At 33.8% G+C, this 23,977-nt stretch overlaps 1 protein-coding gene across 1 annotated transcript in view; it reads left to right on the forward strand.

The window, feature by feature from the left end:
* LOC120593752 (ankyrin repeat domain-containing protein 26-like) overlaps positions 1-23,977 on the forward strand; it is a gene marked incomplete at its 3' end in the record, with an annotated part of 90,024 nt that overhangs the window by 30,999 nt on the left and 35,048 nt on the right. Inside the window, 7 exon segments of the mRNA XM_039851660.1 lie at positions 12,740-12,800; positions 12,892-13,094; positions 16,563-16,693; positions 16,975-17,035; positions 19,510-19,603; positions 23,660-23,703; positions 23,706-23,760. Of these exon segments, the coding sequence (XP_039707594.1) occupies positions 12,740-12,800; positions 12,892-13,094; positions 16,563-16,693; positions 16,975-17,035; positions 19,510-19,603; positions 23,660-23,703; positions 23,706-23,760 (649 nt within the window).

Genomic DNA, 23,977 nt, shown 5'->3' on the forward strand with positions numbered 1-23,977 from the left:
TACCCCAGGCACTGAGACACACACTGCAGCTGGTCCTAGCAACAGAAGTGAAGATGTAGAGAAAAGGCAGCTGAAACATGGAAGGCAGCGGAATTGAAAGGAAAAGAGCAACAGATGCACAGGCAACCTCTTTCAACCCACACCACCACCACCTACCTATAGGTTTCTTTGGGAGAAGATAGCACAGCACTATATCTGGCTCCTTGGGCAGTACTGTGACTTCACAGGCTCTTCAGAGGCTCAGATCCCATCATTATCACATTCACCCACAGGGGTTGAGTTCCTGGACCATGACAACCTGGTCACAGAAAGGACACACACCTCCCCAGGGAATAAAGGACTTTTGTTTGCTTGCTTGTTTTTTACCACAAAAGAGAGACTCCAGAGGCCTGGACAGTGCAGGAAGAGTGCGTGCTGCCTACTAGAAAACAAAAGAAGAATCTCTTCTTATCAATCTGCTAAAGAGAGACCACTATAAATAATAATAGTTATTTTTTAAAAGCAGAATACATTCCCATAAATACCTAGGTGCTGAAAACTTTATCAAATATCATGAACCACCAAGGTGATAAGGCAGCTCAGAAAGAAAATTAAAAATCTCCAGAAAGTAAACCTAAAGATATAGAAATTGTGACTTAAATGACAGAGAACTCAAGACTGCACTTTTGAAAAAATTCAAGGAGATGTAAGAAAGGTCTGATAGGCAGTTCAATGAACATGAAATAAAAATTGATGAACAACATAAATACTGTACCAAACAGATTGAAACTCAAAAAAGAACCAAAAAAAATTCTAAAGCTGAAGTGTTTAATAAAACAGATGAAAAATGAAACAGCAAGCTTAGGAAATGGAGATGACCAAATAGAGGAAAGAATTTGTGATATCAAAGACAGAATTCTGGATGTGATGCAGATGGAAAAAGAGAGAGACTTGAGACAAAATAAATAAATAAAAAATAAAAGAACTTTACAAGAACTACCTGACTCTCAACAGAAAAAGCAGTATAAGACTAATGAGTATACCAGAAGGAGAACAGAGGGAGAAGGGTACTGAAACCTTTTCAAACAAATAGTTGATGAGAACTTCCCAAATCTATGAAATGACCTCGATCCAAGAAGATAATAGAATACGTAATTGTGTCGGTTTAAAAAGGCTCTCTCCAAGACTTATTGATAGGGAAAATTTACCAGCCAAGAATACTATATCCAACAAAATTGTCCTTTAGATCTAAAGAAGAAATAAAGAACTTTCCAGACATGCAAGCTAAGGACATTTTCCACCACAAGGACTGCATTATAGGAAGTACTGAAGGTGGTCAATCTACTTGAAACAAAATAACGAAACACACGGAACTCTAATTAAGATGACTTACAGGCAGACATAAACAGGAAATTGCAAACCATACTAAGAACAGGTCATTATAAACTTAAATATTACATAATGGTTTAGGATCAAAAAATCATTTTAAAAAGAGAAGAAGACAACAGCTATTGCACCTCAAAAACAAACAGCACAAAATAGAAATAATTTGAAACAAACAAACAAACAAACAAAACAAAAAAGAGAGAGAGTGCAGGTATGAAAGGGAGTAGAGATAAGATGCTTACAGAAAAAAAAGTTCTACTGTATATATGAAACTTTTTATATAAACTTAATGGTAACCACACACTCACAAAAAAAATCCACATAACATAAACAAGAGAGAACAGAGTGGGGAAAATCATGGAATACCGCCAAATTAAAATAACAAACACAAGTTCAAAGAAACAATGGAGAAACTGGGATACCAGGACACAAAAGATAAAATGGCTATGAAAAAAAACTCATATTTCAATAATCATCAATAAAAATCCACGGAATAGCACATTGGATTAAAAAAAAATGCATTACACTACCATCAAGAGACACATCTCAGCTGGAAGGACAAATTTACACTCATAGTAAAAAGGTGGAAAATGACACTCTAAGCATATGGCATCCAGAAAAAAAGTTGGCATAGCCATAATTATCTCTTACAAAATAAACTTCGAGATAAAAAAGGTAACAAGAACAAAGATGGATACTTCATAATGACGAAGGGGACAAAACATCAAAGACATAACATTAATTAATATATATGCTCCCAATCAGGGAGCACCAATATATATAAAGCAACTACTAACAGAACAAAAGAGAGAAACTGATGAAAACACCATTATCTTGGTGCATATAAGAATACAACTATGAATAGATCGTCCAAACAGAAGATCGATATGGAAATATCAACCTTAAATTACACATTAGACCAATTGGACATAATTAACCTTTACAGAGTCTTTCATCCGAAAACATCAGATTAAATATTCTTCTCTCGTGCAAATGGAACATTCTTAAGGATGGACCAGATGTTGGGACACAGAATTAGCTTTAACAAATTTCAGAAGAGTGAAATCATACCAAGCATATTCTCGAACCATAATTCTTTGAAAGTGGAGATCAGCTGTAAAGAGAAAATAAGAAAATATGCAAACATGTGGAGAATAAACAACATGCTACTATAGGAAGATTGGGTCATAGAAGAAATAAAAGAAGAGTTGAAGAGATACATAGAAACAAATGAGAAGAAAAATACAACATATCAATACTTTTGGATACAGCAAAAGCAGTAATAAGATGGAAATTCATATCATTACAGGCCTATCTCAAGAAACAAGAAAGATATCAATTAAACAACTTAACATTACATTTTAAAAACAATCAAAAAAAGAACAAATATCGTCCAAAGTTGGCAGAAGGAAGAAAATAATAAAAATTAGAGGATAATTAAATGAAATTGAGAAAAGAAGATGGTAAAAAACATTAATGCAACAAAGAGTTGGTTCTTTAAAAAGATCAATATAATTTACAAACCCCTGGTGGACTCACTAAGGCAAAAAGAGAAAGGACACAATTAACAAAATCAAAACAAAAGTGGAGACATTACAACAGATACCACTGATATAGAAATGGTCATACAAGAATCCTATGAAGTATGACATGCCATGAAATTCAATATCCTAGAAGAATGGACAAGTTCTTAGAAATATACAGCCTTCCGAGACTAAATCACAAAGAACTGGAAAATCTGAATAGTCTGATCAACAGTATAGAAATTGAAGCAATCATTAAAACCTCCCAAAAAGTAAAAGCCCAGGACCAAATGGCTTCACTACTGAATTCTACCAAATATTCAAGGATTCTTTAATACCTGTTCTCTATAAATCAAAAAGAGGCAATACTTCCTAACTCATTTCTTGAGGCCAACATTACCCTGACACCAAAACCTGGTAAAGATAACATACACACACAACAACAACAACAACAACAACAACAACAACACTCTAATGAATACAGATTCAAAAATAAAAATCAAACTACTAAGAAGTTAAATAGCATAAGACGTTGAAAAGATTATACATCACGATCAAGTAAACTTCATTCCAGAGTCACAAATTGATCAATGTGATACACCAGAGAAATAAAATAAAGGATTAAAATCATATGATTACATCAGGAGATGTAGAAAAAGTAATTCACAAGATACAGCATTTATTTATGATTAAAATCTTAATAAAATGGGTAGAGATGAAAAGTACCTCAACATAATAAAGTCCATATATGACAAAACCTCAGCTACCGTTATACTAAATTTTGAAAAACTAAAAGTCTTCTCTTTAAGATCAGGAATTTAACAAGTCTGTCTGCTAGCACCACTATTATTCAAGATAGTGTTGGAAGTCCTAGCTAGAGCAATCAGGCAAGAGAAATAAAAGGCATTCAATATGGGAATGAAGAAGTCAAATTGTCACTTTTTGCAGATGACACAATTCTCTACATAGAAAACTCTAAAGACTTTACTAAAAAAACTATTAGAAACAATGCTCAAATACAGCCAAGTTATAAGATACAAAATTGATGTACAAAAATTCATAGCATTCTTATACATTAAGAATGAATGATTAGAAAAAGAAATGAAAAAAAAAACAGTTCCAATTGTGACAAAAAGAATAAAATACCTAGGAATCAACGTTACGAAGTATGTGAAGGACCTGCATACTGAAAACTATAAGATATTCTTCAAATAAATTGAAGAAGACACAAAGAAATAGAAAGATATTCTGTGTTCATAGATTGGCAGAATCAGCACAGTTAAAATGACCTTATTATCCAAAGCAATATGCAGATTTAATGCAATCCCCTTCAAAATCCCAATGGCATTTTAAAAGAAATAGAACGATAAAGCATCAGATTTGTATGAAATCACAAAAGACCCTGAAGAGCTAAAGCAACCCTGAAGAAAATGATCAAGACCAGAGGTATCACTGCCTGACTTCAAATTAGATTACAAAGTGACAGTAATCAAAACCGCAAGGTATTGGTGGGAAAACAGACACACAGACCAATGGAATAAAATTGAGATTCCAGAAATAAACTCTAATGTAAATGGACAAATAATTTTTGACAAAGGAGCCATATATCTACAATAAAGAAAAGAAAGCCTCTGAAGTAAATGGTATTGGGAATGTTGGAAAGCCACATGCTAAAGAATGAAACTAGACTGCTATCTTTTGACATCCACCAAATTGAACTCAAAATGAACCTAAGACCTAAATATAAGACCTGAAACAATAAATTGCATAGAAAAAACATAAGTATTAAACAAATGGAACTTTGACCCAGAGAAGACTTTATGAATTTGACCTCCAAGGCAAAGGGAGTAAAGCCAAAATAAACGAATGGGACTATATCAGAATAAAAGCTTCTGCACTTCAAAAGAAGCCATCAATAAATCAAAGGAAACCAAGTGAATGAATGAAGATATTTGCAAAGCAAACAAACAAACAGAAAAACCTGATATGGGCTATATTCAAAATATACAAATAATTCATAAAACAAAAAAAAATCCAATTAAAAAATGGGTAGAGGACCTGAACAGATACTTCTCCAAAAAGACATACAAATGGCCAATTGACGTATAAAGAATTTGTTCAACATCACTAGCTATTAGGAAAATACAAATCAAAACCACAATGAGATACCACATTACAGCTGTTAGAATATATATTATCAGTAGGACAAGTAACAACAAGTGCTGGAGAAGTTGTGGGAAAAAAGGAATCCTCATACACTGCTGGTGGGAATGCAAATTGGTACAGCCACTACGGAAAATAGTAAGGAGGTTCCTCAAATAAGAGTAGAATTACCATAGAATCCAGCAATCCCTCTTCTGGGTATCGCACAAAAATTTGAAAAAATTTTTCTGTGAAAATTGATGCACCCCAATGTTTATAGAAGCCTTATTCACTGTGTCCAAGATGTTGAAACAACCAAGATGCCTTTCTATAGATGATTGGATAAAGAAGATGTGAGATAGATAGATGATAGATAGATATAGATAGATAGATAGATAGATAGATAGATAGATAGATAGATAGATAGATAGATAGATAACAATGGAATATATATATAACACAATGGAATATATATATATTACAATGGATAAGCCATAAGAAAATGTAACATACTGCTATTTGCTAAAACATGGATGAATCTTGAGATTATCAGGTTAAGCAAAATATGACAGAAAAAGTTGAGAACTATATGATTTCATTCATATGTGGGATATAAAACTGAAAGTAACAGACAAACAAGACAGACAGAGACTCATGAACATGGTTTTGTGGTTACCTGAAGGGAGGAGAGAAGTGGGGAGGTAGATAAGGAAAAAGGGGTCAAATATATGGTGACAAGAGGAAATTTAACTTTGGTTGGTGAACACACAATGCAATATACATATGAAGTATATTTGAATCGTACACTGAAAACTTACATAAATTTATTAACCAATGCCATCCCAATAAATTTAATACAAATATATTAAAAATAATATTTTTTTATTTTTAGAGTAGTTTTAGGTTCACAGCAAAATTGTGCAGAAAATACAGAGAGTTCCCATAAACCCCATATTACAATACACACACAGTCTCCTTTATTGATGACAGCCTGCACCAGAAAGGTACATGTATTCCAATAAACCTGCATTGACTCGTCATTATCACCCAAAGTCCATAGTTTACATCAGAGTTCACTCTTGGAGGTTTGACAAATGAATGACATGTATCCATGATTACAATATCATATAAAATAGTTTCACTGCCCTAGAAATCCTGTGCTCAGCTTATCCAGCACTCCCTTCTTCCCAGTCCTCTGGAACACACTGATCTTTTACTGTCTCCATTGTATTGCCTTTTCCTGAATGTCCTATAGTAGGAATTACACACTGGATATCTCTTTGAATCTTTAAAAAAGTAAAATTCCAAAGTTATTGAATGTAGCTGTTTAAGATATTCTTTGTCCTTTGTGGGGTTTTATTTATGTTGATCTTCCCCAGTATAGGATCTGAGGACATAGGCCTTACAAGCTAAAAAAGCATGATTTCTATAGACATTTGCCACATAATGGAGATAGGGGCTGAGAAAAATGACATCATGCACAACTGTGCAGCTCTAACAGTTTGGACCCTCCTGCTCCGTGAGGTGGGTCCAGATGGACTTTCTAGCAATAGAAAAAAACAGATATAAGGGTTTTCCTTTATAAAACTGGAATCACAAAGTCTTTTATGCTTATTTTGCAACTGGAAACAGGGCCAGAAAGCATTTGTTTCCTATTTTGCTGTGCTGCAGAGTATTGTACCAATAGTACTGTATTTTCTGGATAAGGTGTTTCATCCGAAACTGAAGTCTTGACTGAAGACGTAGAGAAGGTGCACTGTGTTAAAGTACAATAAGTATACTCTCTTCTAACTGCTCTTCATGACAGAAGTCCAGAAAAATGAAAATATTTAAGTTTGACATTGTTAGTTTATGATACTGATTGTACTAATGATACCATATTCTGTCAGTTTGATTCAGTTTGATTAGGATTCTCATCATGATAAATAGCAGTTCACTTGTAAGTATTGAATTATGAAAAACCCATTCTGTTTTTCTTGCATTTAATATATATTGAAAGGAGGAGAAGTAAAAGTTGTTATTAATTGTCAGTCAATCAATAGTATTCTTAATATTTATTTATTCTAGGATAGTCTTCAGGCTTGATCCCAAATGAATACCTCTTAACATAACATCAGTGTGATACTTTTTATAGTCCTGTATTTTTCTGTTTTTGATTTCAAACCTATTTTCCTTTTTTGTTTAATAGTGGGTGAGAATTCTGAAGAAGACTCTATAAGCAGGTAGGATTTTAAGAATTTTTTAAAATTATATGCTAACTAAAAGAATGAAGAGAAAAGAAACTAACATTAGTTGAGTATTCTATTCTGAGCTAGACCCTATATTTTGTGCTTAACGTATATTATCTTATATAGATATCACAATTTTTTTTATTAATTAGACAACTGTGGTTCAGGGAGGTTGATTCATTAACCCATGATTCCATAGTGAGGGAGTGGCTGACTCTGATTTGACCTTCAGCCTGCTTCGCTCTCAAATCCATTGTCTAGTCCCTCTGCCTTTACTGTGCAGCACTGACATCAAGATACAGATTCAAGTCAGATCGACTCAGATAGTCCAATTTAATTATGTCTTAACTTAGACTTAGAGTTTTCATAAGAAGCCAAGTTTGTCCAAGCATTGTCTTCATATACGTGACAGTTGCAGCGATAACTAGTAATTCGATTTTACCATCAAAGGGTTTAGAGCATTTCTCTATTATCTATGGCCACAGAACCACAGGTTTTACATGAGCAAGGCCTAATCAGACAAGTGTTTTTTAGGTTTAATTATGTTTACTCTTCTCGATATGAATTGTTTTTCTGTAAGTGAAGAATAACTATGCATAGACCATGTTATGTTAATTAAATTCAGCATGTTTTAGAGGATATTTCTAATTGATTTCTCTACTTTCTGACTTTCCAGTCTTGTTTTAACTTCAAGGTAGTACCTTTGCATATTCTATAAAGTTTTTTTCTCTTTTTTTTCTAGAGTCTTTTTTTCTTATTTCATGAGTTTTCTTAATTTATTACTTTCTTCTCTGCTTTTTCTGGTATGTGTTTGATTTGGTTATATTTTCCACTTATGACAGCTAAGTATTCTCTATTTTTCTATATACAGAATCCACAGCACATAGAATTTCAGGAGTTTCAAAAGTTTTAGTGATTAATCAAAGCACCCTCTCATACTATAACCCATCTTTACTATCCTGGCCAAGTTGTTTATATGGAGAATGTGAAACTCAAAGAGATTTAAGGGACTTATTTAGATGTAGTAAGTGATGAAAATGAGATTTAAACTCAGGTTTTTGAGACCAATATTCAACCTTATCATCTTGCATTGAATGTTTTAAAATAGAAAGGTGGGAAGAGTGAGTCTAGTGAAGGCAGGGAAAGAGGATAAACATGAATTAACAGAGGAACCCAAGATTCAAGAGGAACAACACTGGCTGGAATAGGAATAAGGGTTTTAGAAAAAAGATGAGAGATCAGATTGGGGAAAGGAGATCAGAATATTGGGGTCTATGAATAATTAAAATAAATTGCAAGAAGGAAGAACAAAGGATATTGAGAATTATCTAGAAAGGCAGATTAAAATAAGTGGTTCAAGGGTGTCCTGAACAGCTTGCTGCTTTTGTTTCTTTTGGTTTGTTGAATTGGAAACTACCAAAATTTTCAAATGAATAAAATAAAAATAATTTGAGCCACTGGAAAAGATTGCTTTTAGAGCACATAGACATATATTATCATCTACCTGCGCTCCAGTTTACAGAGTGGGGCTTAGATATTCTCGAGTCCTAGAGGACTGGAGATTGTTGAACTCCATAAATTTATGGCCTAAATTCCAAATTTGCTGCTGTCCTTCCCATGTACATGGAAGATTGAGAAGGCTGTCAAATCCTAATGGAGTTTAGTGGCTGCTAACAAGACTATATTTGGAGTGAATGACCAAGACTCCATTTAGCTTGTTTTCCAGGAGCAGGGAAATAGAGAGCTCCTACTCTTAGTCATTTGAGTACATCCTTGTTTCAGGCGTCTATGCTTTTAGAGGCTGAATATTTAAGGGTTGGAGAGTGGAATGGAGTCCTGCAGAAGAAGGACCTGGGAGTGGGAAGGGTAACAACATATACATTTGTTCACTGACTTGTCCATTCTGCTTTCAAATATTTCTAACATTTCAGGGAACTCTCTACTGCTTGAGAGTCAAAGAAAGAAATGGGGTCTCCTTAAGTAGTGATTTCCATGCTAAAGAACTAAAACTGCCATTTTCGAGTAAAAGAATAGACTTTGAATCAGGGACAGACAGTGTACCTTTCTACCCTGAGTTAGGTCATCAGATTTTTTCTAGTTCAGGTTACAAAAGTTACATCAGCCATTACTTGGATTTCAGTTCAGCCTTCAGGACTTGTGGTAACAGCAATGTCATCTCAGGCGTGGCTAATGTATTGGCTATTACATTATCAGGAAACTTCATTTAATATATAGGCATATAACCTTTCACTCCATTTTTTTTGGTTGTTTTTTTTAAAGAAATTATTCACATATTTCTGTTGTATATTTTTAGTCTATATTTTTACTTTATATTTTTTAGCAAACTTGGAATTGATGATTCATGTCCTACATCAGATAATGAAGAATTTGGTTTTCATGCCAAGGTAAATAAAGTGCTCCTGAGTGAAATTATTTTTTCTGCTCTGAATTTAGTTTTGTGGAGTATTCTAAAATTAAGTAGTTGTCTACCTATCATTGTGTTTGTAATGGAAAATTGGTCAGCACAATTTATTTTATAGAAATATGACTACTTGAATCTTTTTTTGTTTGTTTGTTTAACTATGGTAAGTATTGAAGGTGGGGGCTGAAAAAAAGAATCAGCTGGAAAATATATAGTAGTAGGAATATTATAATGGAAAGATTTCCCACAATAAAGTAGATATAACATTTGGTCAAGGATACGGATTCTGAAGGTGACTTAAAACAACAATACTCATGCCTAAATGAAATCTTTAATGGATCCAATTACTTAGTGTAATAATTGTGAAATCTATTTGGTGCCTTTCATTTCCAAAACTGTACAGCATATTATATTTGGGTTTTTTGTTTTTTGTTTTTTATTTGTTTGTTGTTTGTTTTTCACTACAGTTTTATTTGGGTATAATACAATTGTTAGGAAGGAATGTTTTCTCTATATCTGCTCTGGGTTCTGTATTTAGACTAGTAGAAATTGTTGAAATTTGAAATTTAAGTTCTTTTTCTCAAAAGCTATATTACAAAGAGATTCCACTGTGTTCTAAATCATTATATTAAGATTAAATTTTAAAGTCTTTGTCTAATTGTAGAATGCATGCTTTGCTTAAAATAATAAAAAAAAAACAAAATTGGTAAAATGTCAGAATCAGAAATTTTGTTGTGGTGGTGATTGTTTAAATTTTTTATTTCAATTGCAGTTGACATTCAATGTTATGTCAGTTTCAGGTGTACACCACAGTGGTTTGACATTTATATAATTTATGAAGTGACCTCCCTAATTATTCTAGTACTCCCTGAGACCATACACAGTAGTTACTATATTTTTGTCTATACTCCCTATGCTATACTTTATATCTTCCTGACTACTTTATAACTGCCAATTTGTACTTCTTAATCCATTTAAATTTTTCAACCAGCCCTCCAACCCCCTTCCCATCCAGCAACCTTATATTTTTTGGATATTAACCCCTTATTGGATGTATCATTGGTGAATATCTTCTCCAATTTTTAGATTTTCTTTTCATATTGTTGATGGTTTTCTTTGCTACGCAAAACCCTTTTAGTTTAAATCATGCATATGGGTCTTTTTATCTTATCCATTCAGTCATCCTAAATCTTTTGATAGGAGCATTTAATCCATTTAAATGTAAAGTAATTGTTCATAGTGATGTAGTAACTGCTAATGTGTGGACTGATCTCACGGAGTGGGATTGGCTGGCGCAGGGCTCTGGGGCCTGCTGAGTCCATTCTTTCTATATATCATCTGTAGAACTAATTGGGTAATTCACTAGTGTGGTCTGGAGCTGTGGACTAGGTGTGTTGGTTTTGGGGCCTCTTGGGAAGGGCTCCAGTGCAGGCCCAGGTCAGCTTCTACTTGCGCTCGGCCCAGGGCCACCTAATAGGAGCTATAAAGTGATCTGGGGTTGGTAGCTGCCTGTGCTGGGCTTGGCAGACCCTGGGAGAGGCTATACTGTGAATTGAGGCTGGCTTCCCCTATTGCTGGACTGGTGGCCGCTTAGCAAGAGATACAGGGCACACTCAGTCCAAGTGATGCTTGTTTGGGCTTTGAATTTTTTGCTCAATTTTGCTGTGAACCTAAAACTGCTCTAAAATTACAGAATATTATTTTTTAATATTTTTAAATTTATCAGGATAACATTAGTTAATAAATTTATATAAACTTCCAGTGTACAGTTCAAATATACTTTATATGTATATTGCTTTATGTATTCACCAAAAACAAAGTTCGATTTCCTTCTCTCACGATATATTTGACTCCTTTACCCTTATCTATCTCTCCACTTCTCTCCTCCCCTCTGGTAACTAGAAAACCATTGGCCATGTCCATGAGTCTCTGTTTGTTTGTCTTGTTCATTTGTTACTTTCAGTTTTATATCCCACATGTGAGTGAAATCATATAGTTCTCAACTTTTTCTGTCTGACTTATTTCGCTTAACATGATAATCTCAAGATTCATCCATGTTTTTGCAAATAGCAGTATGTCACCACTTCTTTTGGCTGAGTAATATTCTATTGTATATATGTACCACCTCTTTATCCAGTCATTTATGGAAAGGCACTTCGGTTGTTTGAACAACTTGGTCACAGTGAAAAAATAGTCTATTGTTCACCATATATTCCTAATAATACTGATGTATTATTGATACATTACAAACATTTTTATATAAATTCCTACATATATTACTTACTTATGGTTTCCTTTATTCATCTCAAGCTTGTACTTGTTTGACTCTCTTATTTTTTTTCCTTGTCTTAAGCTTGTACTTGAGTGACTGTCTCATTTTTTTTATTTCTTTTTCCTCCTCAAACTTTTTTTATGTTTAATCTATTTTTTTCTTTGCAGAAAACATTTCTTCCATGTCTGCTTTTTCAGTCCACCTCTATCTGTCCTCATTGTCAACATATGAGGCCATGGTTTACTATTTTTTATGTGTCGGCTTTCATTTATTAATTATTGCCCCATTGGTTTAATCTTTTTTTTCTTTCTTAGGAGGAGCGAATTTAAACAAACATTGGATTTTAGCTTTTGACAAAGAGAAAGCTATTCCAACCCACCTATTATAAGATACTACTAAAAATTAAACTGTCATATTTCCCCCATAAGAGATAATTCATGTAAATGTAAAGCATGCAAATACATTTCAAAATATAACAAATAATTTAAATCTTTTAATGTTAGTTTTTGTTCCCTAGTACTCTAAGCTACCCAGGAGTAAAATTTATAATCTATTGAACTTTTGAATAATAATTATTTACAGGTCAGGAAAGTAACATTTTTGGGCTTACTATGTCCTCTCTCATAATCCTCACCCCATGAGAAGATGTAGGTTTGTAAGTAGCAGAACTGGGATACAAATCTACATATGAATGATTCCAAAGCTTTTGGCCTTTGAGTGAGAGTAATGGTGAATATTAACATACTTGTGATCAAATTTGATACTTAAAACTATAATTTTTTTCTAGAATGTCATGAATCCAAGCTTAGCAAAGAAAATGACTGCTGTTCACCAATCCCTAAAAAACAGTAAGCTACTTGAAGACTGTCTCTTCTTACATTAACACTGATTTGAAGTTACAGATATTTTCATGTACTCTTTACTTTGCTTTTACCATAGCAGAAGCAAACTATGCTATTGTGAGATCAGAAAATGGAACATTGTATAAGGACGATAAAATTCATATTGAAAATGAATCTGTGGTTGAAACCCTTCCCAAACCATCAACTACAGACCAGGGATGGTCTCGTCCTGATTTTCCATCACCTGAACCTCCTCTAAAACCTTCACTCATGTCTTTAGCAGTCCTTGGTCTTACAAAAGTGAGTTGTTTGTTTTGTTTTAAATGTTCTCCCTATGCTTTTTCATGTATCATCCCCCTGATCCTTGTAGTAATAAAAAGGATTCTAGAAAGAAATAGGAGTCTTCAAGATGATAATAGAAAACAAGTGTAATAACAAGAGACATTTATGTACAGGATTGGGATTTGTAAAGGTTCATCAAAGTAAACAATTCTTAGGTCTGCCATTATGGAAGGAGAGAAATAGAAAGCAACTAGAAAGAACAGCTAGATGAATGTGAAGATGAGGAGGTACAGGAAAAATTTATTTAAGAAGGGCCAGATAAACATCAAGTTTTAATGAGAGAGTTAAGATGAGGAGATTATTATAACAACACAACAGAATGAGGAGTGGGGTAACTAAGAGTAGGAACTCGCTATGTTATAAAATATAATAGAATTTATTTTAAATGCAAAACAAAGCCAGGTAAAGAAGAAAAAATGCTCAGACTTTTCTCAGTTACTTATTGCTGAATTGTATGAAGAATTGAAAGAGAATTTAATTCTCAGTTTTTTTTGCTTATTGAATATTTCATTTGAATTCTTTCTCTTTAATGCTCACTTTTAAGCTTAATTCAGTGATGTCTTATATTCATTTTGGCATAAGCTTTGTTCATAGATAATGCAAAGTGAAATCTCTTTTAGGTCTTATCAGATTTATTATAAATTGTAAATTGTTGTTCCTACATTTTCATGTGCTTTCTAGCTTATCTTACTGTATTGTACAAATCTAACTTGCTTAATTAACTTATCTTACCATTTGGTGTATTCTTCGTAGGTGTTTTAGATTTTGGTGGGTGAAATAAAGATAGAGGAAATAAATAAGTATGTTATTTAGTTTTTTCACTAATTAAAATTCAAGTATCTGATTATGTAATGAAGTTCTTAATCTCTAATCATTAAATGAGAAAATTAATTTTAAACTACAACCTTCTCAAAGGAAAAAATAGACTTTTTTTCTGTAGAGATTCTTTTTTAAAAATTTTTCTTGTATGTTTTTTTTATATGAAACATCAAGACTAAATTAAATTATAGAAACAGAAAGCAGATAAGTGATTGCCTAGGGATGGTGGTTGGGGAGTGAGGCGTGACTATTTAATAGGAATGGGATTTTCTTTTGGGGTGATGAGAATATTTTGGACCTAGAGTTGATGGTTGCACGACATTGTGAATGTCCTAAATGCTATGGAATCGTTCGCTTTGAAATAGTTATTTTATGTTTTGTGAACTTTTTCTTGCTAAAAAAAGAATACTGTCATAACAATAATCATTGAAATTAAGATATTACACATTTGAAAACAACCAAATGGGCTCACTAAATACAAGTCTTCAGTTCTCTCCTTCTTTACTTAACAGTATCTCTGAGATACTTGTTCTTTGCAACGGCTGCAGAGATTTTCATTGTGTAGAAGTTACATGAGTTATCTATTTGGTCACCTACGAGTGGACAGACAACAGTTTTGCCATTATACTGATGCAGGAAACATCTCCGAGGCTGTGTGCAGTTTACGAGCCCTTTGGAGCTAGAGATACTGATTGACCTTTTCCTACTAATACCACAATTAATAGACAAACATGCCCACATCAAGTGAATAAAATCACAATTTATGAATTTTTTCTAATAAAAATTACTTGTTATTTTAAAATTATAAGGAAAGGAAGATTACCAACAGGGTATACAAAATTATCTCTGCAAGATGATGTTTTACTTTTTAAGCTATCACCAACACTGGGTACATTTAATACTATTCTTAAAAATTTTAACTTTGGTAATCATAGTTGTTAACCTTAGAAGAAAATTCTTCCATATCTAAAAGTGTGACATCCTGGAGACTTGAGTTTTTAGTCTTTTTCTTCATTCACTCCAGCTTGGTAATCGTGGATATGTTTGAAGACTTTAAAATTTTCAATTGAGATAATCATAGTTTTATCATTTTTAATACTAGATTTTTTCTGTAGTCTTTATCTACATAATAAATAGAAGATATGGGAAATTAGTGCTATTAGTGTGCTGTTCACAGGGGAATAAGAAAACCATGTGAATTTAAAATTAGGGATTTATATTTCTCTCATACATCATAGTAGTACTTAAAAATGCCTCATATTCCATTTGCCTTTCTTGTAATTACATTACCATTTCTCTCCTAGAATTTAAAACTTGTCCTTTAAAATTAATTTTTAATAAAGGGTCATCCTGTAACATCATAAATTGATGTTTGACAATCAATGTTTTTTATTAAACTTAAAATGCTTCTCACTATAATAACTCAAAAATAAATATTTGCTCAGATCCTTAACAGAGTATTTTACATTGTTGAAACACAATTTGAAATATGTAATGGAACAATTGAATCCCATGTTTTTATTCCCCTGCTCTTGTTTTTATATTTAAAATTTCACATGTTCTGTGTAGGTTTGTATTATTTAATTACATCAGATTAATGTCTTTTTACAAACATCTATTTTCTTAATATCATATGCTTTCCCTGAGTAAGGTCACCTGTTTCTACTCCAAATGTATTTATCCAGATCTTTTTTCTAAGGCCCCTGTGTGCCTTAGAAACAGCATGTCCCAAACTAAAGATATTGCCCCTGGCCCTTTTCCTTTTCACTGACTCTTGTAATCTACTCTTTCATCTGTTCTCCCCATCCTAGTAAATCCACCACCGAAATACTGAAGAATAAAAAGTTCTGGACTCTAACGTTCCCTGGAATCACCACATCCAGTCACAAACTAAGTTAAATATTTTCTACCCATTGATGATTTTGTATATCTTATTACCATAATACATTTTCTCACCTTTAATTTTAAAATACTCTTTTCTAGTTTTGCATTTTTTATGATCACATTTACATTGCTGCCAGAGTGGCTATTCTAAATTATGTTTGTGACAATGTGTCCTCTTCTCATTTTTGCCTCCTCAATACGTGAAGGTAAAATTCATATGCCAGATGACACTTGCCTTGTTTGCTGTGGCTCTGATTCTCCCGTTTTCTCTCTCCATTCCATTCCCAGTGTTCCAGTCTTACCACATTACTTTGCTGCCCTCACTTACTGTGTTGTTATATACTTCATGCTTTTGCTTGTGCTGCCCTTTTTAGCATGCCCTTCACACCCTCTCCCTGCATGTATCTCTCAAGATACAGCCCTATCTTTGCAGCATTTCCTGAGCTCCCCAGACTTGTTCTTTTTCATGCCCTTACTATACATTTTTCACTTTAGTTGCGCATGTAGCAAATGATACTTTCCTGTTCTTATTGTTTTCATGTATCTCTACTGCTCTTAGCATATAGAATGAAATCTTTTACTTATATTTCCACTTTTCCCAGGTTAGTGCCTATGATTGGTAGATACAGTAAATGTTTATTTTCTTCCTGATTGATTGATTAAGCAAGTCAATAAACACGGTATTTTCTCAAGTTTGGTTTTTGTTTTCTTTTGTTTTCATAGGAAGATGTAACAAAGCCGGCAGTTGGAAACAAAGAAAGTATTATGAATATTAATGAAAGGACTCCACAGGAACAAAGAAATAAGGACAATTTGACTTATGTTGATGGAGCACATAAAAATAATACAAGTGGTAATGTAGTACCTATCTATATATATTTTCTCTTCTTACATGGTGGTATAAACCAATCTAAAATGTGATGATCCATTTCCTCTAAGTGTATATTTTTTGCTGTCTTTCTTCAAAAGTATCCCAGCTACAACTGACTTTTTTTCTTGCCAAAGTTTTAACATCCTGAATTTTTTTCTGCTATTACTTTTATATTATCAAAATATTTATAGATTTAGACTTGATATGTACCTTAAATTCTTACTAACAAATCACATTAATGTATCTATACTTACATTTTATTGTTAAACTGTTGGCATTAGGAATAGAAGAAGCGGAAGATGTAGAATCACCTTGGAATTATGAGGTACTGCCCATTTTTTTATTGTTACTATTATTATTTTAATAATAGCATTGAGTGATGTTAAAACATAAAGGTATGCTTTGACTTTAATTTCTCACCTGTGCATTTGCACATAAAAATATTTTCATGTTTTTAACCTATAACTAACTGATAAGATAACTTATAAATACAACAATACTGCATCAGACAATTCTGCTAATTTGCAAGATTCACTTAATGAATTCAATCCATACTTGTAGTAACTTAAGTATATAGTATGAGAAATAAAGGATTAAAAGTCATAAGGAATCAGTTTGGGTTCTGAAGTTAAGTTTACCTAAAAACGAAAGAGTTATTCCAGGTCAACCTGTGGCCAAATGTTAGATTCTACTTCTTTTTTTTTTTTTAATACCTTGGAACATGAGAAGATAATGCAGGGGATTTTGAAGTTATATTATATTTGTATTGTCAAGTAGAATCTGCAAAGAACAGCTTTTTTGGAAAGAAAAAATAGCATATTTTGAGTACCTTTATGGCAACCATATTTGTAGCAACTTAAGTATATAGCAGTGAGCTAATCTAAGGTGACAACTATAAAAAGAGATAAGAAAGGCATGATCTCTTAGACATAGGGATCTGATACCTAATGGTTCAAATACTATATTTGAAGTCTAAAAGTATGCTGGCATCCTGGTTCGGTCACTTATGAGCTATGAGATCTTGGAAAACTTGTATTTAACCTGTTGGAATGTCAGTGACCTCATTCATAAGAAGAATACTAATACCTACCTTTCAGGTATGTGCAATGAACAAATGTAAAAAATCTGAAATCACTTAGTAAACTGTAAAGGGTGCTAGGAAATGTAAAACACAATGATCACAGTGGTATTTAGTTACTTAACTAAATATTGAGAATGTTTTTTGTAAAGCCAAACAACAATGAAATGGCAGTATTGTCATAAAAGAATGGGAAAGTTAGAACGGGGATGTGGATTTCAAATTCTGGGGATGTTAAGTTATAATAGTTACTCGTGATATCCTATAGTGGGGATCCCCAACCCCTGGGCCATGGACCAGTACTGGTCCGTGGCCTGTTAGGAACTGGGCCACACAGCAGGAGATGAGGGGCAGGCAAGTGAGCAAAGCTTCATTTGTATTTGCAAGTGCTTCCCAGCAGTAGCATCACTGCCTCAGCTCCACCTCAGGTCATCAGGCGTTAGATTCTCATAGGAGCACCAGTCCCTTGGTGCCAAAAATGTTGGAGAGCTCTGTCCTATGGATATGTAGTGCTTTAGTACTTGAGGCCCTTTTAATGAGATCTTAAATGTTTAACCAGAAGTAAATTTCTGTTATGGAATACCAACTATGCGCTGAACAGATAGAACTAAGTCTAGAAGTTGAGGGGTTAGGCTGTAGCAATAGGAGCAGAAAAACATGCAAACAATAATCCAGTATAAGTCACCATAAGTGCTTCATGTAGAGAAAATAAACAATGTTAGGTTAGAGATATTGGGGCAGCTTATACTTGGAATATGGAAATGGGAGTATAATTTACTTGGTCAGTAAAATTCTTTCTGAATGTGTGACAAAAACCACCCGAGTGATGTATGAAAAGGAACCAGTCACATGAAATTATAGGAAAAGGACATGGTAGACAGAGAGAACAATGGATCACATCTGTTCTTCATTCTACCCTATTATCTTGGAATGACTAGGAAACAGAAAGTGGGGTAACTACCATCATACAATTTGGATTATTGTTGTATATAAAAAATAAACAAATGTGTATAAATAGTGCCTGGCACAGTTACATGATTAATAAATACTGTCATTCTTCCTTTATTAAAGCTTACTAATCTTTTTAGAAGAGTTGCATAACTATGTAATTTTTTGCTATTCTTATCATAATTTCAAGAAAAGTTTTACTTACTGCTCTGCCATTTTATTCAATAATTTTTCCTATCAAAAATTAATCCAAAAATAGCTTTTACAAGCCCTTCTTTACTAAGTGAAACGGGTCCTACAATGATCTATTTATACTCAACATGCATACTCCAAGGTTAAAATCAGTATCTGATTTTAACACTAACAAAATTTTGATATTAGAAATATTTTAAATTTAGACCAAGTACACTTATTAAAGAATTTATTTAAATACGTATATTTCAGAATGTTCTTTTATCTTGTCAGGAATGCAAAGTAGAATAGATATTTTGAAGTTAGTTCCCTGTTAATGTGTGCATATAATCAGAATTTTGTCTATGAAAGTATTTACTCTGGCCTTCCATGCTGAATTATCTGAGAGTATCCAAATGAAGACCAAAGATGGACTTGATCTAGAGAGCATAATATGAAGTTTTCTATTTAATATTTTGGTTTTCAATACATGCTTCTCTTATTTTTAAGTCTAATGGCTTTTAATGTAGAGAATTTAGATATTTTCTTAGAAAGAACTTAGAAATGTTAATTCAACTTATTATTGATGTAAATTTTAACAGAATTTTTTTGCCAATACACCAAAGGAGTATGTTGATCACTTATCTGGAGCTGCAGATCAAAGAAGAAAACGTATAGTATATGGGCGAATAAGAGGTAAGGACTGCATTTTGTAAAAAAGTAATTGACAGAATGTTAGCTTAAAACGTGACTCCTCATATAGTCTAATAGCCAAAGAAAATCACCTATTAAATGCAGAGTAAGAAAACAGAAACGGGGGCGGGAAAATGGCGTAAATGATAGAGGTTCTGTTCATTCCTCTGGCGACCAAATCAAAGTTTTGACAAAATCAAGGAGAAAACAGCAAGGAAAAATCACCTGGGATCTAGATGAACAAGCCATACAACTAGGGAGAAATCCAAAAAAGCACCCTGCAACGGCAGAGGTAGGACAAGGTGAGAACACGAGGCTGCCTGGTCCTGAGCGGCTGAGTGGGACCGAGGCTACAGCAGCAGTAGCTGCGGCAGACACTTCTTAAAGGTGCCGTGTCCACGAGTGGACTTTCATGATAACAGAGCTGCTTGCCCTGAGCACCAATGCCAGTTCAGCTGCACAGGGACTTATAAAGGGACTCTGAGTTGTCAGAGTGAGGGCTGAGGAGAGACTGACTCTGTACAGAAATGCCAGTGGTATCCGCTGTTCCTCCGTTGAGCCCTCCCTCCTCCCAGTGCACAGACACAGCGCTGCCATAGCCCTGATATCATCAAACTGGATAACGGAGGTCTCCGCCCAGCTGATTCCCTGAAACCCTGCCTACCTCAGCTCACAGCCCCACCCAAGCCACATCCAGGTGTATCCTCTGCAAGTCAGGTGCTCCTTGCAAAGCAGCGCCTAGACTCACTCTTGTGGCAGCTGGCTTCGGTTTCTGGTGTGGCCTTTTGAGGCATCTACAAGCACAGCATCTGTGAGTTGCTTGCTGAATCTTAATAGATGGCCCTGGAGGGGCACAGACTTGGGCTAAATTTGGCCTGCAGCTGAACCCCTCTCAGGACTGCGCCACTGGACACCCACTACACAAATCCACACTAATAAGATGGGGAGACTTAACAGCTTTGCTTGGTACATAGAAACAGACACAGAAAGGCAGCCAAAATGGAAAGACAAAGAAGCAGAAACCATATGAGAGAACAGAACAGAGATCTAGAAATAATGAAGTCAAGCAATCTAACAGATGCAGAGTTCAAAACACTGGTTATAAAGATACTCGGTAAACTTATGGTAAGTGTAGATGAATTCAGTGAGAACTTCAATAATGATAAAAAAATAAATAAATAAAAATGGAAATGGAAATTATAAAAGAGAACCAGTCAGAAATGAAGAACACATTATCTGAGATGAGAAGTATATTAAATGGAATAAACAAAGTGAATAAAGAAGAAGATCAAATGACCTATATAGAGAATGAGAAAGCCAAGGGCACTCAATCAGAATGGCAAGAAAAAAGAAGTCAAGACTATAACAATAATGTAAGGAGCTTATGGGACATTATTAAAGAAAATAATCCATGTCATAGCAGTACCTAAATGAAAACAGGGTGTCGAAGAGCTATTTGAATAAATAATGATGGAGAACTTTCCTAACCTGGTAAAGGAAATAGACATAAAACTCCAGGATGCTCAGGGAATCCCCAAAACTAGGAAACCAAAGAGGCTCACACCAAGGCACATTTTAATTAAAATACCAAAGTTTAAATACAAGGAGAGAATCTTAAAAGCAGCAAGAGACAAGCAGTTACCTACAAGGGAGCACCCATAAGACTGGCAGTTGATTTCTGAAAAGAAGCTATGCAGGACAGAAAGGCTTGGCCCAAAATATTTGACATGCTGAAGACCCAGGATCTACAACCAAGATTACTTTATCCAGCAAAGCTATCATTTAGAGTTGAAGGACAGATAAAGAGCTTCCCAGACAAAAATAAGCTAAAGGAACTTATCATCACCAAGCCAGCATTAAAGGAAATGTTGGAGGACTTCTTTAAGAAGAAAAAACATATATCAAAAACAGGAATAAGGAATGGTAATAACTACCTTCCTATCAACAAGTACCTCAAATAGAAAAGAATTAAGTGCTCCAACCAAAAGATAGAGTGGCTGAATGGATAAGAAAACAAGACCCCTACATATGTTGCCTACAAGAGACTCACTTCAAATTAAAAGACACACACAGACTAAAAGGAAGGGGATGGAAAAAGACATTGCCTTCATGGATCTAGAGGGTATTGCACTGAATGAAATGGGTCAGATAGAGAAAGACAAATGTCACATGATTCATGTAAATGTGGAATCTAAAAAACAAAATCAAGAACAATTAAAGCAGAAATAAACTCAGATACAGAGAATATTTAGAGGTACTAGATGGGATGGGGGTTCGCAGGGACAAAAAAAAATGGCAAAGGGATTAACAGCTACAAATGGATAGTTGCAGAATAGACTTAGAGATGTAGAGTGTAGCATGGGGAAGATGGTTAATAATGTAATAAATATGTAAGGAGAAAAAGAAGTACTAGATATAGTGCGGTAATCACTTTGCAAGTTATGTGGATCTCTGATCACTACGCTGTACAACTGAAACTGATATATTATCATATGCCAACCATCTGAAAAAAAAATCATTGAATTGTATAATGTAAATACAAGGAACTAATTGTCTATTATATTTCAATAAAGATGAAAAAAAGAAAACATAGAAAAGAGAAATGATCAGTAGTATTTTATATCTGGTATCAGCAACAGATTAAACTGATAGTGTCACTAAAGGACCTACATTATTTGTTCTGCTTCATGATACTCTAAGACCTAAGGAAACTCAGGAAATAAAAAACAGGGAAAGAATAAAAAAGCAAATGAAGACTAAGAAAGGCAAAAATTAGAGGAAGTTAATGAAACAACAAAAGCAGATATATGCACTGGAAGTTGGTAAAATAATTCTTTAGAAAAAGTCATATCAGAGTATTAGAAATACAGAAAAAAAATATATAAAGTAAGCTTCCAGTACCAAAACTTGTCAGAGACGTACAGCAAAATGTCCTAACTCTTCCTCTTTTCCTCACTGTTGGGAAGGCATTACAGATTGAGGTACCTGATTACATAGAACTCTATTTTTGGTATCTATGTTTGAGGAAAATGTTGATACAAATAATAAACCAAAATTTAAAAAATGTAAGATTTAACTCTAATGGGTTTTTGTTGTTGTTGTTTTGGTTTGGTTTGTTGTTTGTTTGTTTGTTGTTGTTTTTTTTTTTGATACCCTAAATTTTCCAGTTTGGAATCTGTGTACTGATTATGGATTTATTTGACCCTAATATTTTTCTAATATTGCTGGTCTTCAGACTGTGCTCAGAGAAAGCGGAAAGAAAAGGCATTGGATAGTTCAAGATGTGCGAGGGACAAGAAACAGCATTATCTTGTTTTTATTTCTGAGCATGTTTATAGCAAAAGGGAAGCAAGGAGTTGAAGCAGTAGAAATAATAGATGTCAGATACTGCTGCTAAAAAGAGAGAGAAAAGGGAGTTGGGAACAATCCACAAAGGGAATGGAAAAGGAGGAAATATGAAGACCTCAGGTCTAGAAATTATTTTGAATAGGAAGGTGTATAATGAAAGGAAGAAAGGAGGAAAGGATGGCATTAGTTAGGTAATTTTGGAGTTGATGAGGAAATTTGAGAGACCTCAGTTTAGCTGGCTTTAGAATATTTGCACTGAAACAGAAGATGAGATCATGGATGCTCCAGACAACACTAGAAGCAGAAGTGCAAGAATTGGAGTAAATTGTAGCCACTCAGTTATCCTCCTCCTGCTTATCAGGTATCAAAGATATATGTTACATTGGTATTTGTTATTTGAAGGAGATTCATTTGAATATAGAAGCATTGACTCTTTAATATTAAAGTAGCTAATAATTGAATAAAATAGCTTGTTCATAAAATAGCCTCTTCAAAGGCCAGCATGATATACCATTCTAACTAATTCTGGAAACAAAAGAAATTATAGAGTTCATTACCTAAGTGCTAACATTGTTATTTTCAGAAAATATTATACTGATGTTGAAACATACAAGATTTTAACATCTAAAATGTCTTTGGCCATTTAATAAATTTTTCTCTTTTTAATGATACTATTTCAATATCAAACGCTGATTATGCATTATTTCTTCAATGTGTTTTATGTATCTTTTTGCATGAGTGGATCATGAAAGTTTAAAAGATGGCTAAACTAGAGAATACAAGTAATGTAGGCATAACAGTAGCCTACATTTGCATGGAAAAAATAAATATTTCTCCTATTATTGTACAAGTAGATATCCTAGCTAGTTAATTCATAATCCTTTCTCAGGTGATACATGACTTATGCACTTGCCTGAACTCTCATGACAACTGTATACTTGCTAAATTACAGGACAAATTGAAGATCATGATGAATACTTGTAGCATAATGGTATAAATGATTCTGATGTACTGCATGACATATAGGCT

This window comes from Pteropus medius, unplaced genomic scaffold (genome assembly GCF_902729225.1).
Source record: "Pteropus medius unplaced genomic scaffold, Ma_sr-lr_union100, whole genome shotgun sequence".
Taxonomy (NCBI): domain Eukaryota; kingdom Metazoa; phylum Chordata; class Mammalia; order Chiroptera; family Pteropodidae; genus Pteropus; species Pteropus medius.